Genomic DNA, 19878 nt, shown 5'->3' with positions numbered 1-19878 from the left:
ATTCTCAATTCAATTCAAAGTGTATAACAAACACAAAATAACAATAACTTATTTCAATTCTAGAGAACTCAACACAACAAATTAATTAACAATATTCTCATTTCAAAGCTTTTAACGAACAATAAATCAACAATAACTCAATTATATTGCAAAGTATCCGACAACAAATTAATGGATAATTCAATTCAAATTTTCTAACAAGTGAATAAAGTTACCTCAGCGGCCAAAGAAGAGAAGAATGAATTGTCTTTGTTATTTATTCTTGCCTGGATTTACAAAAGTAGGTTCTCTCTCCTTATGCTTGTTTCAAAATTTGAGGCTAAATAAAAATTAGGGTTCTCTCCTTATGATTTTGAATATGATACTAAGGAATAGGATTATGAATTTGCTATTGTTGGTTCAGGAAGCTCGAGAACCGGTCCTTTTTAGCTATCTCTCTCAAAAGTCTTCTCTAGTTAATGCCTTTGATTCTAAATGTAAAAAATGTATATGGGTCGAAGAAGAAGTGAGAATGAGGATGGAGAGAGGGAAGGAACAAAATAGAGGGGAGGGGGTTGGGAGGGAGGGAGGGAGGGAGAGAGAGAGAGAGAGAGAGAGAGAGAGAGAGAGAGAGAGAGAGAGAGAGAGAGAGAGAGACGTGAGGAGTTGCGAGGGTTTGTAATAAATTTTTATTTTATCTAAGGATAATTTTGTAATTTAACATAATAGAAAAAATTCGTTTTTTAGGTGGATCGCAGCTCTGCCATTGCTTACTTTAGTAAAAATGCTATTTTCTATCTTTCATTTATACATTTTCTTTAATATGTGTGAACTTTTTGCAACGAAGAAGAGGATGTATCTTTGATTCAACTTCCACATTGTAGTGTGAAGGGTGATTCCTTAGCGTCAAGAGATTACACGATGAGAAATGTTCAAAAGCAAAATGCATATGCTTAACCATCAAGCAGAAGCCACAACTCAAAGCTTAACCACTTGGAAGAAGCAACAATCAAACGCTTAACTACCATAGGGCGGAAGCTAACATCAATACAGCCATAGGGCAAAGATTTAACCACCAAGCTGAAGCTATGCTCAAAGTTTAACCATTTGGCGGAAGCACAGCAACAAGCCATTTAAGGCACCGAACTAAACCATCGAGAGTATTCAATCACTCAAGACAGAAGCAAAATATCAATGCTTAACCATTTATGACAGAAACATCATGCTTAACCATTAAACAGAAGCTAATAACAAAGCCAACAGGCTACACAAAAAACAACCTTTGAACAATCAACTTTAGTAGTCACCAATTGAACAAAACTTAGAACATATGGACACAAACTCACTCTTTTGGCATGCATTGAAATCAAATTCAACCAGCAACGTGTAATATAGTACATATGAACACAAGGTCTTCAACTCATAATCTCCACACGATTTCTTCAAGTAGAAATCATTTTCTATTCAAACTGAATGGATCATATGAATTGGGACATGATCAGCATCAGAATATTGAAATGAGACAATCACAACTGCAACCATACTTCAAAGAATATATATTCAAATCTCAAGAAATCTCTGATCAAACAGAACCCTTCTACCTTGCTCTAACACTAACATAGAAGCTTTGCATGATGCACCATGCATCAAATACTACCAAGCAACCACTGAAATCAGGACAATTCTTCTGTTCTAATCCAAACCTGATGGAGGCGTCGAAATTACCAATTAAGCAACACTGGCAGATTCAATTTCACAATTTGAGAATTGCAAAATAAAAAAACCATGCGATGCTGATTGCTAAATAAAAACCAAACAGCTTCCAAATAGTAGAGTACAATCAGAGGAATGCAATCCAAAGGCAGAAAATAATTGGAACTGCTGGAAACCAGAGAAAAGCAATAACCATATTGTTTTATCAATGAACCAAAATGCAATGTAGTGAAGCAAGAAGTTGAATATGTCTCAACCAGCAACTTAATTATCCAATTGTAGACAAGGCTGATATTAAACTCAAAGTAAATGAATGAATGTGGCAAATTCAAAGCCCGGGAATGCTTTCCAAATAATTCTCAAATCGAAGAATGAAATTGCAAAACTCAATACTGCAATAATATTGATTAGCAACAGGAACACTAGCTCAATCAGCAAGTAGAGATAACCTATTTTGTAACCCAAACTAACACAACCAGATGTAGAATTTATTTTTTTAGAGATAGGAACAGTGAAAGAACAAGCTTGAAACCAAGAACAGAAGTCCAAAATAACTGCATCACAAATCTTTAAGATGAAAGGCATCACCAACACAAGCACCGCTTCAATGCAGAGGATCCACCAATCACACCTCTCGCAGTGCAATATGAAACCACTGAAGATTTGAACAAGAACCCTCAGTAACTTAGCTCTAGATTCCAAAAAGATGAGAATTGCCTAGAAGAATATCTTGAAACTGAGATAAAGTTCATCAGAACGAAATCTGAACCAAAATTGTCAACTCAAAATCATGATAATGCAGAGTGAGGTGACGAGAGAAAACGGATCAAGATAAAAAATCAAACAAATTACACAAAACAAAGCTAGATCACGAGATTCAAACTGAAACGGCAAACAAATCTTGATAACAAAACGACGAACTTCAAAATTGAAATTGAGATAGATTACTGGAAAACAGAAACGAAATCTGAAAATGAACATCACATTTCAGATCGAAACATGGCATTATCAAAGCTAAGCAGAAATTGCAAGAGGGAAGTAGTGTGGTCAAGCCAAAATCAAGAAAACACGAAATCGACGATGATGGTGATGATTCCTTTCAGAAACAGAAAAGGCAAATTCATATTGGTATATCATAGAAACAGAACTGGGAACGGGAACAAGGAATGTGGAAATGAAGAACAGTAGCCAAGAGATTGATCTGAAGAAAAATGAAGATAGTGGATTTCTTTTTCCCAAGAAAAGGAAAAGACCTAGAAAAGGAAAATCAAAATTTTCCTCGAAAGTGCAGCAGAAAATTTTTCATGGAGGATACCGTTTATGCTCTGATACCATGTAAGTAAAAATGGCATCCATGAAAGTTAAAAGAGCATATAGAGAAATGACTTGTATTGATTAAGATGAATTAGGCACAAAAATGAAAACTTACTGAAAATGATTACACCAAGCCTTTATATAGGCTAACTAATGAGTAACCAACTAACACCTAATCTATATCTTTCTATATCTCTAATAAGAAGGTTTCTTGGTTAGATCATGTGTTGAGAAACAATATCCCTCTCTCCCCCGACCTGCATATTGATGACCTACTAGTGTTTTTGTCATCACATGGTTGTATTTTTCACACACTGGCGCTCAAAAGCTCACCCCACAATTTGAAAACACTCGCATTTTCTAGATCCAGTTTCGATGCATTTCATCGACTTGTATTCTTTACATTTCCCGCCTCTTTCACATCCCAATACAGTGATCTTTCTTATATTTATACCATGATCTAACCTTGTAATAACAATAACAAGTCCTAATATAGTTGCTTGATCTCAAACCCATTTTAATAGATCTTCTCAAGTACTCCCTCCGGTCCTTTTTATAAGGAACACTTTGAAAAAATCACACAGACCAAGGAAACACATTTAACATAGTTATTTTCATTTAATACTCTTATAAATTTAAATTTATTCCATGTATACCCTTATTTAATTACTATTTATTCAACTAACTTATTTTTAAATTCTCTCTCGTAATAAATAAGGGCAAGTGAAATTGAACATTTAAAACATTTGAAAATTAGTCAAAGTTTCTTATAAAAAGGACCAAATTTTTTAACCAAAGTGTTCCTTATAAAAAGGACCGAAGGGAGTACAAAACTTCTTAAATAAACATTCAACTAATTACGAAGATATTCTTATATTGAAACATATAAACACAAATGTCATATTCATATGTAAACCTGATTAGTAATGAAGTTTTCATTAAGAACATGATATTTGACTATTAGTACATTACAAATGACTTGTCTGCTGTCTGGCATCACATCCGATCACATATCATCCATACCAGTGGTGGCGGAACTAGAGAAAAAAATTCGGGTGGGCCACTAAAGAAAACTAAAATATATAATTGCAACATGATGTCATCAAATTAAAACTTGTAATTGCAAACAAAAGTCCCTATTGCAGCACTATTTTTATATAGAAATCCACTTACCAAATCAAACAACACAAGATAATAAGAGGAAAAACAAAATACACAAAGGAGAAGAACATAATACACAAAAAAAAAAGAACCAAATACATAAAGGGGAAGAACAAAACCAGAACAATGAACAATCAATCACCTAGTTCCGCAACTGGCCCACCCGGCCACTCCCTAGTTCCGCCACTGCATACCAGCACATAATTCTGCACTATGTAAGTTATGTTAGTGTTCTGACATAGTCCGCATATGTAAACCTGAATGCTTAAAACATACCTCCAGGTGTCCTGATCTGGATGTTTACTTTTCTTGAGTTTTAAAACATCTGAAAGTATATACATCTGGAAAAAACCAGTACACAGAAGAAGAAAAAAATGTGAAAAATTCAATAAAGAGGAATTTATTGTAACATCGCATAACAAGAGTGGTATTTTTTTGCCAAAATAGTGAGTGGATAGATGGATCGAGTATTAAATTGGAAATATTAATGAGAGAGAGTAAAATGGGAATATATTAGAATGAGACAGATGAAGATTGAACGTTTTAAAAAAATACACTTTCGGAAAGGTCTGAAAGTGTACATCCAGACAAATCCTGTCCTGCTATGTAATCCAGACAAACAAATTTTACCTGGATATGTTCATCCGAAGAGAGGCAATATAGTCAACAAAAAAGGAGAGAACTTCCAATATACTCCCTCCGGTCCATTTTATAAGAGACAACTTGGTCAACAAAAATTGATGTATCTGGACTATAATATAAATAAGATACATCAACTTTTGTTGACTCAGTTGTCTCTTATAAAAAGGATTTGAGGGTAGTATATAACAATACAGAGATAAGAACTTGAAATAAAATGAGTCACGAAAGCCAAGAAAGATTCAAAGCTTACTTACCTATGTAAAATGGAACAGTTGAATTCCATTTGTTTGATATAAAATTCCTTTGCATATTAATTTCTCAAAAAGGAGGATCATGTTTATACAACAATTGGGGTAAGTTTCCTACAATGCCCCTGCAATAATTAGATGTAGTTACTCACCCAACAAAAGAAATAGCAGTAAAATAAACTGGAACGACATCAGAAGATTCTGGGCACAACGTTTAGATACAGAATGTTACAGAGAACATGAAAAAAATTGTAATCCAGATTCATTTTGAAAAACAATAAAAACTAAAACAAGAGCTTAAAAATTGTAGCTAATAAATCAAGTATTAGATAGCCAGCCTAAGACCCACTCCTCGGGATTAGGTTTGTCCCGCTGTCGCACATGCGTCAGTGTCCGACACCGACAATTATGATTACATTGAATTATGTCATTTTCTCAAATGAAATTATTGGTGTCAATGTGTCGGTGTCCGTGTCTGTTCTTCATAGCTGAGACCTGAATAATGAATGATAGAGAAAATAAACAGCAACTACACAGAGAAAATAAACAGTACTCATTATTTGATGAAATACAATAATCATATTTACACATTCATCAATTTTGCATGAAGGCCTCCAGGAAAAGCCTGCATTAGCACTGAGAGACGCGTGGTAAACTACTTGGCAACTTCATCTGCAAAATCCAAAATATCAAAGCAAAAACTTGGTGTGTGTGTGTGTGTGTGTGTGTGTGTGTGGGGGGGGGGGGGGGGGGGGGGGTGAGTCATTTCAGTAAATGAAAGCTTATTTTATTAAAATATTAAATGTCTGTACAAAGGCCTTGTTCTCCGATCTATAAGAGCTACAACCAGGATACATGTTTGCTAACTTATAATCACTGGAATACTAATTTGTTACTTGAACAAAAAGATTTTTACACTGGAAGTCATGAACTTCAAAAAAGCAAAATCCGAAACACTGAAAGTCACTCAAAAAACTTGGGGGAGGGTAATCTACCAAAGAATCTATATAACCTAATTAAGGACAGGATTAGCCATAAGACCATCCTCTATAACTAGTCATTACTTAAAGTACTTTGTTTCCTTTGTCATTGGTATAATGAACGGTAATATACATAGAGAGCTGCTTTAAACCATCATGTTCAAGTCTGAAAGGTCATCCATCGGAATTTCAAGGCCCATAAACCCGTCATCTTGCAATCCATCATCATCAATATTCAACCACGAACCAATATCCTGACCTTGATCATCAAGTACATCCATTCCAGGTAGTTGCAGGTTGGACAAATCTATAGGCTCGTGTTCATCTTCAGCCACGGCAGACTCCTTCTTTTCCTTGGCATTGCTATTGGTAGGCAATTCATTTGATTTTGAAACAGTTGGCAATGCTGGTTTAGGTTGGTCTGATAGTTTGCCAACGAGGCAATTAACAGAAACAGAATGTTGACCTGCTTTTTGCTTAGGCTTTGATTTGGGTTTCCTTTCTCCTTTAGTATTAGATAATGCTGGCCTACCGGCTTTGGTAGTTCCATTTCTGGATATCCCTTCTCTGCTCTGCCCTTTTCCATCTCTTTCACTTCTCTTTCCTTTTGTGCTGCTTGATAGAGAACCTCTAATGCCCGAAGGAACACTTGAAGCACCAACGTCGTCAAGGGACAATTCCCTTTTCTTCCCCCTGTTTGACCAAAGATCTTCCTTCCCACTAGTTTGTTCAAATGAATTATTTATAACAGGAAAAATATCTGATAAATTGACATCATGATTATTCATGTTCGGACTAAATTGTGAATGGCTCTTCCGTGAACTAATGGAACCTGCAGAAAGAAATACATACAAATTAAAAATCAAAATCCAGCCAGTACTCAAAAGAGTAAAAAGGGAGAGAGAGATAAGAAACCTATACATAACGTTCATGCAATGAAGGACTCAAATCATTTGTCCCATCCCTATGTCCTTAACCCTGTACTAAATAAAATACTGACAGCTAGGAAAAAGGATGCCTCTGAGTCTGCAGTTGACTCTCTTAGCTGGCAGTACTTTAAGTCTTAGTTGCAGTATTTCATTGGGAGGGCAGCATTAGGGACAAGGAGAGTAGACAAAGGATTGCACAGCCAAGCATAAGTTAAAGGCTTAAAGCCATGTGAAATTTTGGCTAACATGGTCATAGGAAACACTAAGATACAATACAGTAATAGATTACACCATTTATTCAAGAAAATAATGAATAAGACACCTGTTCTTGCTTCCAGAGAAAGGGTAGAAGCATGTGGTTTTGCAGATTCAGCCTCCATGACATCTACTAGACGAACAATACTCAGCTGGGAAGAAGCAGCAAAGAACATATCCTTGAATAAAGGCTCGTTGAAGCAGCTCTTGCCTGTATCTTCAAATTGATGGTACCGCTCCAATGTTCGTTTAACAAATCCCAATGCAGCTTGCTTGGCCACTTTGCTGCTTGTATTTCTCCCACCTGAGGGATTACGACCCCAACAAGCCTGCCAAACAATTATTGTCAATTTACTCTGCCATGAAACCTAAATATAAAATAATAGAGTATTTTCTAATATGATGCAATCTATATTTGGCTATGGAGTGTTCAAATCTACAACTTCAATAATTTTAAATATGATAATCAGGTAGAGTATGGATTTTGATTTCTCTGATATAACACTAAAATAACAGGTCAAATGGGTCACAACAAAAGCCTGATTTTTTTAAAAACTGTGTATTTCATGGTTGAGGGTTGTTTATTCCTGTTGCAAATGGTAGGCTTCTATAACCTCAACAATCCACGCAAGTTATACAACGAGATTGGGATTAATGTAAAGACTCCTTTTCAATCATTGTAATACAAGTACAACTCCTGGTATTGGGGACAACTGACTAGGTTGGAATGCAAAGAACATTATTTGAAAACTCTAAAACTGGTTATGTCAAAAAGTAATATTGAACGTTAAGAAGGTTACCATGTATTTCTCATAAGCCATCACAACAAGTTTGTCTAGAGAGCGTTGTTCAAAATCCCTGTTAATCAAGATATTATATCAACAATGAGAAACAAAATTTTAAACTTGGCAAATGATCAGAGCATAAACGGGAGTGTAATTACTTTTCTTGACATTCTTTGGTCACTGAGGCAGATTCCAATAACCCTTCTAGCAAGCGTTTCTTCATGGAAATCTATGGTATACATGAAAACAAAATTACAACATCAATTATATAATATCAACATTACATCAATAAAGTTTAGAATTAAATTCATAAAACAGATGTCTCGTTGTAAACCTGATCTATATTGCTTCAAAAAAAGTTTGATCTATATATTCACATGAATTTGGAAACCAAATTTAATTATCCAGTATTTTAAAAATTACAAAACTGATAAAATATATTGGTAAAAAAGCATTTAGATGACTAGCAGTAAATAACACATTATAACTTATCTTCAGCATCAGTTAGTACCTGTCTTTGATAATGCTCCTCTAACCTAGTGATATCGTCCCAAACTCCATCATCTGTTTGCGATATTTCAGGCTAGAAAAATTACAAGAGAAAAAAATAAGTATTATAAAAACATGTAATATTTAACAACAGACAGAACCTCTTGAAGAATAAAAAACAAAAATCATTAGGTTTATTGATCAGTAGTCTACTGAAAGTATAGCAGAATAAACTAGAGCAAATAAAGATTAATCAAGTCTGATAATGTTCATATTTCCCACTATGAGATGCATGAAAAATAGCATGGAAGTTACTAGCAAAGTGACTTACCATGGGTTCTGGGGAAATTCCAATGCTTTGAAGCTCCAAGAGAAGCTTGTCATTCATATCCAAGGAATCATATTCCAACTCTGAAATCTTCTGGCTTGAGTGCAATCCATTGGATGGAATATCAACTAAATCACTTGTAATATCATCATGTTCCAGCATCTGAGTTGTCCTATAACCATTGCAAGCAGAATGACTGGGGAAGTTATAATTAGCTGGTGAGTTGTTATCCAAATGGTCCAGTTCCAACTCCCCATTTGTCTCAAATTGAGTATCATACGCATCAAAGTTGAGATTTTCACATCCACTGCAACCCTCCTCTGAAATTAAAGCAGATAGCAACCTTTGACAAAGGGGAATTACATTACAATCCCCTTTAGCTCCAGCACCCCTTTGAGCATCAGGTTGCATATCTCTTCCGCAAACCAGCAACCCATACCCATTAGCAACAGCTTCACAATCATCTCTATTTGAAGAAACTGGAGTTGGCATCAATCCGCTTGACTCAAGATTTATCTGAAAGATGAATGAATTATTAAAGAAGTTCAAATAAATAATTCAACAAGTATGTCTAAGAAAACCGGATCAACTAAATCATGCTATTATGATAGCCAACAACAAAATATAATGTATACGAGAACTGAGGATACAAATCAAAATAATCAGCCAAAGGCAACCTAAGTGCAATAATATCATGGACAAACGATACAAATCTGAAGAAGCACTGTTGTATTGTGCTCTTTTATTAAATGTGAAAGCTCTAAACATGGATAAGGGACACAAGAGTCATGCTGTCATTTGACCAAACACAAACTCTTACAAAGAATAGCAACAATAATAACCACTAACAAGATAAGGATTGACACCTTTTGTTTCCAGTAAGCAACATCCTCTTCAATTATCAAACCAAAGAAAGGCTCCGTCTGCCTCCAAAATGGGCTAGAAAAAGCACGACCTGCAGTAATAATAAGAAAATTCAGAACCACTACTTCAGATAATAAGTATTTAGGTATCACATTTAGATAGTAGTAAGATTGATACCAGAGTTGATAAGACCCTTTACAGCAGCCAATAGCTCTTCATGTACATCTTCTGGCCCAACTGAACAATGAAACCAAAAGTGAATAATGATATATCTGTATTACAAATGGAAAATTGACTTCAATATCTTTTTCTTGACACTTAACACCAGTACCAGGGAAATCTGCTGATGCACTAATAGCTGAGTGCTTTTGACGAGCATATGCCTTCCTATCAGAAAGTTTTCTGGTTGGTGGACGACCTGCCTTGCTGCATGGATTTCATAGTGAGATTTTAGTCCGTGCCTAAATAAATTGCCAAATAGCCTTAGGGCCCATTAACTTAAAAACAATTTCATGATACTTCCTTCAGAACTTTTTTCAAAAGCTATTATGCTTAGCTTCTGAGGGAAAATGGTTGCATAATTTTTCTAACATTTTAAAATAAATCTTCAATTAAAAAGCTATATTTTCTTTATAAAAAAAAAAAGCACAAACAAACAGGCCATGTAGCGATGATTTAGAATGAAGGATTCTTACCTTTCACTCTTCTCAAATCCTAGTCTTGAACTTCTGAGTTGCTTTACAGTCCCTATATTTCCAGGCTTCTCAGATGTCATTGGTACCAATGACCTTGTAGCAGGAAAATTCCGCCCTGTCCTTCCTTGCCTACGAACACTGTCTCCATGTTCTTCCCTGGATACAAGCTTGTTTTTTTTTATTGGAGGGATCATGTTAGAAACCTTTTGAACATTTTGTACAGCTTTCTGGTCCATCTCATCCGGTTTCCTGCCCTTCTCTTTGGGTTTCATTTCAGCCACCCCTGACTCTTCGCTTTCAGATAAGGCAGCTGAAGAAGATGGATCACCTTTTAATCTTATTTGCTGGGGAGAACTGCCAGATAAACGTTTGGGAAATCCTAACCCCAGATCACTGCCAGACGCATCAGATACAGAATCCAAAACAGGGGAATCATCATTACTTGAAACAACAGGAATAAAATTTGTTCTTCTGGCAGTGCGGGAGTTCTTTTGTGGCTTCTGCCAAGGGGCAACAGGTGGAGAAGATGACCGTGCTGATGCTGCACGTTTGCGATTGTTTGTGCCAACACCAGCAGGGGGCTTGGTGGTAGTGGTACAATGAGATAGTTCCCAATCATTAGGAACAGTTGCTCTGTGGACGACTGGCGACAACTTGGAAGCCACTCCTGAACCTGACCGTGGCGCCCGAATAGATGTATTCAATTTTGCACTTGAATTAGGGCTAGTTGAATTAAATTCATCACGGACAGTTTCCCTGAGAATATAAAAAATGTAAATACTAAATCAATATTAATTATAGAATATATTTGAAAGAAAACATTAAGACAGAGAAGAGTACAGAGGAAAAGGAGGACAGAGATCATCCTATAAGAAAAATAAAAGAAAAAGTAAACAACTAGGACTAATAAAAATTAACATAGTAAAGTTATCCGTCAACAAATTTCTAACATAAATCTCTTTAAAAAGACGAAGCCAATCACTAAAGCAGTTGCTTAATCCAAAACACCTAATCAATTAAAGAATAAAAACAAAACGAAGGTCCCATGAATACTAACTAATCACAGTTCATAAGGACCAACAATTACACAGAAATGCAGCAAATGAACAACCCCGCAAAAACAAGAAAGCAAAGAAAACGCAATATGAACATGAAGTGGGGAAAAGGTTGATAAGGATAAAAGAAAGCTTTCTTTCTCAAAGCATTAAATCATAAGGCTCTGTGCTTACTTGTTCGCAGCTCTGAAATTCATCCTTTCCTTGTCTGAATTAACAGGACGATCTCGCCTATCATTGACAGTAGAATTGCTATCTGTGTCATTTCTAGGAGTAGAGACACGTGTGCCCAGCCCAGCTTGTTGAGAGATGCCATCTGATTTTCCAGCTCCAGCAGTTCCATTAGAAAGACCCGACCTAGACAGAGATGCGTGAAAATATCATATACATAGCCTACATTATAAAGATAATCAATAGGAATTTAAATGAAAAAATAAAATAAAAATTGTTACATGACGTTTCCCATTGAAGATTCTTAAAATTCAGAGTGCATAATCCTTCACGACAATAGCCTATTTATATATAAAGATGGGTTTGAAGAATCTTACCATTAACAATATAAATGGAAAAAGCACAACGGCTCTCTCAATTATTTTCTTATTTTATTTTTTTTACATAATTGCATTTTGTCCATGAAAGGATTGGAATTCAATAAACTACCGTAAGTAGAATGACTACATTGTATATATCCTAACATAAATAATAATTCTTATATATTAGGTTTCATGCAATTTGGTCAATAAATTATTTACACAAAAAATTGCGATTATAAATAATGGCAGGAAAAACGCGTCTTAGTACATTGAATCTAAACCACAATTAACAACAATTGTTGAAAACTGTTCAACAAATTAAGAGAAAGTGTATAAATAAAAGAGAGATAATAATCTAATTAATACTACATGCACCACTCACAAATTTTGTATTTATAGTAATTGTAACTACCTCAATACTGATAAGGTTAGTTTAGTACAAATATTATTATCTGTTTTATTTATACACTTTCTCTTAATTTGTTGAACAGTTTTTCAACAATTGTTGTTAATTGTGGTTTAGATTCAATGTACTAATATGCGTTTTTCCTGCCATTATTTATAATCACAATTTTTTGTGTAAATAATTTATTGACCAAATTGCATGAAACCTAATATATAAGAATTATTATTTATGTTCAGATATATACAATGTACTCATTCTACTTACGGTAAGTTATTGGATTCCAATCCTTTCATGGACAAAATGCAATTATGTAAAAAAAATAAACTAAGAAAATAATTGAGAGTGGTGCATGTAGTATTAATTAGATTATTATCTGTTTTATTTATACACTTTCTCTTAATTTGTTGAACAGTTTTTCAACAATTGTTGTTAATTGTGGTTTAGATACAATGTACTAATACGCCTTTTTCCTGCCATTATTTATAATCGCGTTTTTTTTACTGTAAATAATTTATTGACCAATTTTCCTGCCATTATAATATTTATACTAAACTGCATATTGAATTGTGAGTGGTGCGTGTAGTATTAATTAGATAATTGGATTAGATAGTACAATTGGACAAATATAATTAATATCACCTTGAACATTGAAAGTGTAGAATATTTTGGGACATTACTTTTGCAAATAGGTTAATTGTTGTGTTGTGGGATGGAGGGAGTATGATATAAGGAATGAAGGTTTAATTAGTGATTAAATTTGATAAGTATATTGAGTAATGAAGCAAATGCCATAGCCTTCCCTACAGTCAAACTTAGCCTATGAAAAATTCAATCCTGAGAACAATCATTGACACTTTTCCTCTACTTAAGTTCAAAATTATATAATAATCTATAATCTATTCATGGATACTTAGGCATAAATTTTATAGCTAATAAATAAATTGGAAAAAGTAAGAAATAAATATTCCCTATCTATATTGTCTTATTATTTTTACTAAACCTTTCATTTTCAGATATAACAACCACGAATTAATTTATTTATCATCAAGCTAAATAGTATAATTATATAGAACCAAGAGAGCATATATGAGTTAATTTATTTGTTTATGAAAGAATAAAAGCACACAAATACATTCATACCTGAAAGAATGAGAATCGTTACTCAATTTTGACCGAGCATCAGTAGCTAGTCTTTGTTGCATTCCTTGCTTAGTTTCCTGGAAAATGTTAACAGGTCTCGCCGATGTTGTACTTGGAGACCCATCTGGTTTGATGACAGAACGCTTCTTCTTTGTTTTAGACTTCTCCCAACCATCACCTCCGATGGGAAAAGTTCGTTCCTCACCCTGAACGGTACCATTATTAGCAATTCGAAGGATATCCTTCTCTCTATCTACAGTCCCAGATGACCTGACGAGCGAATTAGTCCGCACATCCATCTAACATTAAACATGCCCCAAGTCAGGTTTGCTCAACAGATTTTGAAGCATACCAAGTTAATATGAAATCTGACTCTCCATATAAAGAGTAGTGCAAAGAAAGTTGTAAAGCTACAGGAAATACTCACATGCGATAATAAAACAGAAAAACAGTAAAATAAAAAAGAATATTTAGTGCTTCTTTGATTGTGCTTTGGGTTTAGTTTTTAAAAGCTGTGTTGATAGTTTTGAAAAACTGTTTTCTAAAACAAGCATTCTTGGTTTTGATTTTTTGGCTTTAAAAACAATAAAATTAAATTTTAAAAAAAAATTGCAAAACATTTTTACAAAATAAGTTAGCTATTTCAAAAATTTTTTAAAAGATTAAATAAACACATTACAAGATGGGAATAAAACTGACCCATTTTAGAAATACATGGAATCAAATGCAACACATAATAAAATAGACTTCATTACAGACATACATACATGCTTAAGGACGAAACACATTTATATGATAAACATAAATAAAATAATTTTAGAACAGTCAGTGTAAATCTACGCGTGCATCCAATCACACCTCACTGTGTAAGCATTTATGAAGATATTTTAGGATCTAACATAACAAAGTGACATCATGGTGTGATTAGATTGGATGCATGCGGAAAAAAATTACACTGGAAGTGAATAGCAATTAATATCATAATTTTATAATAGATTTCTACACAAAAGATGGTATCTCCACCAAAAAACAGAGGTAAAATGTTCTGGTTGCCAACTTATGCAGAGACAAACATAAAACAGGCTTCATGTCATACAAAGATATATCAAACCTTTTGGAATTTATATTATGACTTTGGGTGTATATATAGTCATATATTATTACTTACTATCATGCAGTATTAAGTTGAGAGCAGCAAGAAACTATAGATATAACATTAGGAGGCCTAAAAAGACAAGAAATATTGTGTTAATACTAGCAAGCAAGCATCAAGAAAACCAATACACATACCTTAACATCAACCAAAGAAGTTCTAGTGCGCTTGTTTGGAACACCAGTTTTGGTTCTTTCTTCCAACTTTTGCTGGTCATGTTCAAAACTACCTATGACTGCATGACCATGAACTCCAACCTTACCTATGCTTGGGCCCAAGACCGACCGATCACTTGATGTAAAACTAGAACGGTCAGTAGAAAAATTTTCAGCTCGAGATCTCTTCTTTGAAGTTATATTTGGGAAATCTTTGTTGAATCTCGATAAGGCTTCACTGAACATTTTAGCACGATCCCTGTTGAGTTGTACAATGTTATTAAACAGTTCTAACTTCAATGCAAGTAAAAGAACATTCAAAGAACTACCTTGCCCTCCTAAAGTTTGCATGTAAACCATCCCTGAGTCTTTTGATATCTTCTGGGACTGGGGATGTCAATTGCTTGCCTTTTGCATAACTAGAAGGAGATTCATCTGGTGAAATTCCAAGAGCAGCACTGACATGTCGTTTATAATCCATTGGACGATTAGACTTGTGATCTAAAGCAACCAACTTTGGATCAAAACGCACACAACTGAAGAAGCTATTCACATCCCCTTGTGTTGCTGAAGAACTGCTTCTTGACATGTTTGGAAGAGAAGACAAAATTGGATTTTCTAAGCTTTCACGAAAGCTGCCTGATCTATCTAATGAAGCAGCTATGTGGGATCCCCGCTGCCCAGTGTACAGAGGTCTATCTGGGCTGGTGGAAGATGCGTCAAACTTGGTGGATGCTGCCATTGCACTAATTTCCCCACATCTTTTGAACAAAAAATACAGAACAGTGAGTGTTGCATGACACGGATGTGGCGCTATAGCACATAAAGGGCAAATCTGATTTGCAAGGGAACAATTGCACAACGTACCTGAAAGGATCAAAATAATAACAGAAAATCAAACTTCATTGGATATGATGTGGAGATATTCAGGTGGGCACTAAATATAAGGTCTTATTGACACCATTTTGGGAAAAAAAAACTTTCAGATGTCATATAATTATATCTGGTCTTATTGACACCATTAGAAACCCTTTCTGATATAAATGTAAAAATCTTCTGAAACCGAAGATTATTGAATGAAAAAATCTTGATGCAAATCTCAAGTAAGTCACATTGATTATAACTATAAATCAAATTCATACACAACCAGACTTGACTTACACAAATCTAATAAGGACACCATAAACAAATGTAGTTTAATTAATAGACATAAATGCTTAACACAGCAAAAAGACAAAATCTACATAATTATGACAAATCATACAAAGATTTAGTCAACAACAAACTATATTCAAACTAAATACAGTTTAAATTTCTACAACAATTGCTACAACTAACTGTCTCTGCTTTAAAACCCAATTGCTACAACAATTTACAGCTTAAATTTCTAACACCAATTAATACAACTTATTTTAATTATGTAAGAAAAACCAAATTTCTTCTCATCTCAAGTTTCAGTATTAAAAAAAACCTAGTCCTCTGGTTAAACCCCAACCTTTTCTTCTCATCTCAAATTTCAGTATATAAATTCTTCTGATAAAAAAACCAAATTAAATTAAATCATGATTCTATAAACAACATAACTTTTGTTGCACATGTTTAAGCTTACTTTATGCAAGCAGATACTATACAACATCTACTTCATAAATCTCAGTTCTTTCAAAAGTTCAAATTGAAAATTCAAAAAAAAAAACACAGAACTAAGAACATGAATAAACCCTAAACATATAATCAATACCAAAAAAACGAACAATTGAATACACAAACTACCCTAATAAAGCTAAACATCAATACAAATTAAAAAATCAAAACCCTAGAAGTTGAAATTAAGGAATGAACAAAGCAATAGCAAGCTCGAAATTGATACAATTAAACCAACAAATTGATAAAATATACCTCAAATCTTGCAATGGTGTTATTGAATTTGAATATAGCTTTGATAATTTTGAAAATTGGGGAAAAATTGAAAAAACGTGTTGAAATTTGATTTTGCTTGAAGCTTCAAATCAAAGTTCGTACGAAGCCATGGTGGACGAAAGGAGCCTCTGGTGTTTTGATCGGCAATGTATTGGGTTGAGGTCAAATTACTATTTTGCCCATGGCTTTGTAATTTTAGGAAATTTAGATCTGTGGTTTGTCAAGGGTATTTTCGTCAATATCGTATAACTGGCATATAGAGTTTACATATTTACATGCTATCATCAATTATCAAGGATGTTCTATAAATAAAGGATTATCAATCATCAATCATCAATCATCATCTATAACAATATATAAAGGGGATAAGGGAGTTTGGGTTGGATTTTTTTTTTGTCTATTTTGCCTTTAACTTCCTTTATGGTTTTTTAATTATTTCATAATTGCCCTTAACTTCCTCTCTTTTTTTTTTATGGTTTTTTCATCTATATCTATTCTATACCCTTAACTTCCTCTCTTTTTTTTTTATGGTTTTTTCATCTATATCTATTCTATACTTCTATAACAATATATAAAGGGGATAAGGGAGTTTGAGCTGGATTTTTTTTGGTCCATTTTGCCCTTAACTTCCTTTATGGTTTTTTAATTATTCCATAATTGCCCTTAACTTCCTCTCTTTTTTTTTATGGTTTTTTCATCTATATCTATTCTATACCCTTAACTTCCTCTCTTTTTTTTTTATGGTTTTTTCATCTATATCTATTCTATACTATAATATATAAAAAGAATACATGAGTTTTGGGGTATAATTTTCATAATACCAACATTACCCTTGCTTTTTTTTAGTAGCAACAAAAATCTTTTATTAACAAACTCACCATAACATAAGGCGTATCTTTTTTTTTGGGTACATAAGTTAGACACAGGCAGGCGCGGAACGCGCCTGCCTGGCCCGCTAGTCATCAATATATATATATATATTATTATTATATATATTTATATATATAATTGTAAAGCAAACTTTTTTTTGCTGATGTGTCATCACTACAAAGCTCCTCATTTTTTTCTTTTTTCTAAGCAATAGTTGATGCTTATGTGTCTTCTCTCATTGCATTCATGCTTATGTGTACTATAACCCTCAGTTAACTTACTTATCTATAACAATATATAAAGGGGATAAGGGAGTTTGGCCTGGATTTTTTTTGGTCCATTTTGCACTTAACTTCCTTTATGGTTTTTTAATTATTCCATTAATTGCCCTTAACTTACTCTCTTTTTTTTATGGTTTTTTTATTTATATCTATTCTATACCCTTAACTTCCTCTCTTTTTTTTTATGGTTTTTTCATCTATATCTATTCTATACTTCTATAACAATATATAAAGGGGATAAGGGAGTTTGGGCTGGATTTTTTTTGGTTCATTTTGCCCTTAACTTCCTTTATGGTTTTTTAATTATTCCATAATTGCCCTTAACTTCCTCTTTTTTTTTTATGGTTTTTTCATCTATATCTATTCTATACCCTTAACTTCCTCTCTTTTTTTTTTATGGTTTTTTCATCTATATCTATTCTATACTATAATATATTAATATATAAAAAGAATACATGAATTTTGGGGTAGAATTTTCATAATACCAACATTACCCTTGCTTTTTTTTAGTAGCAACAAAAATCTTTTATTAACAAACTCACCATAACATAAGGCGTATCTTTTTTTTTTTGTACATAAGTTAGACACAGGCAGGCGCGGGGCCCGCTAGTCAATATATATATATATATATATATATATATATATATATATATATATATATTTCCAAAAAAACAAGCCAACTATTTTCAAATAAAAACAATAATTTTCCTTTAAGTATACATGTAATATGATAAAATATATAATTTTTTTCTGATCAACTTTGTGTAAGTATTAGTTTAAAATAAATCATTGATAATGTTAAGTCACTTGACACAAGTAAAATATATTTACGGTATGCAATTTTTTTTTTTTATAATCAAATTTGTGTTATTTATAACTAAAATTTTTGTATGAAATATAATTATTTGTCTAATTTATATATTATAATTTTGTTAACGCCCCCCCCCCCCCCCCCGGATTTTATTTCCTGGTTATGCCACTGTTGAGACTACACGACGATTTGTCTATACATCCGGAGTCCGATCATCGAAATTCTTTTTCTCATTTGTTTGTTAGTTCAATTAGGCGATATTGAAAGATCGGATTGATAAAATTCAAAATTTGCAGTAAATGTCGGTTGTTTTAATCAACCTTCACGGCCTTTTCATATAAACTAGGTTTCCATTGACACTCTCCAGTCAAAATTTGTAGTTTTCAGTAGAACTCCACGACCTTTTCATACAAACTAGTTATCCGTTAAGATTGTTAATATGATATGTTTATACATCCGGAGTCTGATCATCAAAATTCTTTTTCTCATTTGAACGTTAGTCCATTTAGGTGATATTGAACGGTCAGATTGATAAAATTCGAAATCTCCAGTCAAAATATGTTGTTTCAGTCGAACTCCATAACCCTTTCATTAAAACTAGTTATTCGTTGAGCTGTTATTACGATCTGTCTTTACATCCGGAGTCCGATCATCGAAATTCTTTTTCTCATTTGTTTGTTAGTCCAATTAGGTGATATTGAACGGTCGAATTGATAAAATTCAAAATTTCCAGTCAAAATTTGTAATTTCGGTCAAACTCCACGACTCTTTCATAAAAACTAGTTATCCATTGAGACTGTTATTACGATATGTTCATACATCCGGAGTCCGATCATCAAATTTTTTTCCTCATTTATTCGTTAGTCCAATTAGGTGATATTGAACGGTCGGATTGATAAAATTCGAAATCTTCAGTCAAAATTTGTAGTTCCAGCCGATTAACAAAAGTGCTTGAATTAAAATGTGAATTAAAGTGTTGTAACAAAAAAAAAAGAATTAAAGTGAAAAAATTTGTAGATTTCTTTTAATCGATTTTAATATATTAGTAGTAGATTTTTTTTAGCGAAATTACAATTAAACATATAAAACTTGCAACGTGGTCAAATGTAATAAATATAAATTAGTAATATATGTGGTAATCAATTTTAATATATTAGTACTCCCTTCGGTCCTAT

At 33.4% G+C, this 19878-nt stretch overlaps 1 protein-coding gene and 1 long non-coding RNA gene across 3 annotated transcripts; both read right to left on the bottom strand.

The window, feature by feature from the left end:
- Positions 1–3951: 3951 nt before the first annotated feature.
- Positions 3952–5767, bottom strand: LOC123884351. The gene is made up of 3 exons (XR_006800740.1): positions 5064–5767; positions 4444–4508; positions 3952–4373 (listed from the first exon to the last, which is right to left on the bottom strand). It is a non-coding gene; the product is annotated as an uncharacterized LOC123884351 (long non-coding RNA).
- A 55-nt stretch (positions 5768–5822) lies between these two features.
- On the bottom strand, positions 5823–17073 carry LOC123884348. Of its 2 annotated transcripts, none has more exons than XM_045933436.1 (15): positions 16721–17073; positions 15154–15691; positions 14807–15083; positions 13517–13815; positions 11612–11794; positions 10383–11138; positions 10019–10113; positions 9865–9924; positions 9690–9778; positions 8827–9339; positions 8518–8589; positions 8165–8235; positions 8022–8079; positions 7289–7550; positions 5823–6869 (listed from the first exon to the last, which is right to left on the bottom strand). In XM_045933436.1, exons 2-15 carry the CDS (start codon positions 15564–15566, stop codon positions 6184–6186), a joined length of 3834 nt encoding a protein of 1277 aa, XP_045789392.1. In that variant the 5' UTR covers positions 15567–15691; positions 16721–17073; the 3' UTR covers positions 5823–6183. The 2 variants fall into 2 exon arrangements, with proteins under 2 accessions (XP_045789392.1, XP_045789391.1); XM_045933435.1 differs by having other exon boundaries at positions 15154–15585; positions 16721–17016.
- Between the last annotated feature and the right edge of the window lie 2805 nt (positions 17074–19878).

This window comes from Trifolium pratense, linkage group LG5 (assembly GCF_020283565.1).
Source record: "Trifolium pratense cultivar HEN17-A07 linkage group LG5, ARS_RC_1.1, whole genome shotgun sequence".
Taxonomy (NCBI): domain Eukaryota; kingdom Viridiplantae; phylum Streptophyta; class Magnoliopsida; order Fabales; family Fabaceae; genus Trifolium; species Trifolium pratense.
This window is presented reverse-complemented; position numbering and strand designations above follow the sequence as displayed.

Bases quoted from the DNA above. Each gene is read 5' to 3' on its own strand.
- LOC123884348 (XM_045933436.1), bottom strand. From the start codon at position 15,566: ATGGCAGCATCCACCAAGTTTGACGCATCTTCCACCAGCCCAGATAGA. The intron at 11,139-11,611 runs GTAAGCACAGAG...TTATATTCTCAG, and splicing joins AATTTCAGAGCTGCGAACAA to GGAAACTGTCCGTGATGAAT. The intron at 10,114-10,382 runs GTAAGAATCCTT...AAATCCATGCAG, and splicing joins GGATTTGAGAAGAGTGAAAG to CAAGGCAGGTCGTCCACCAA.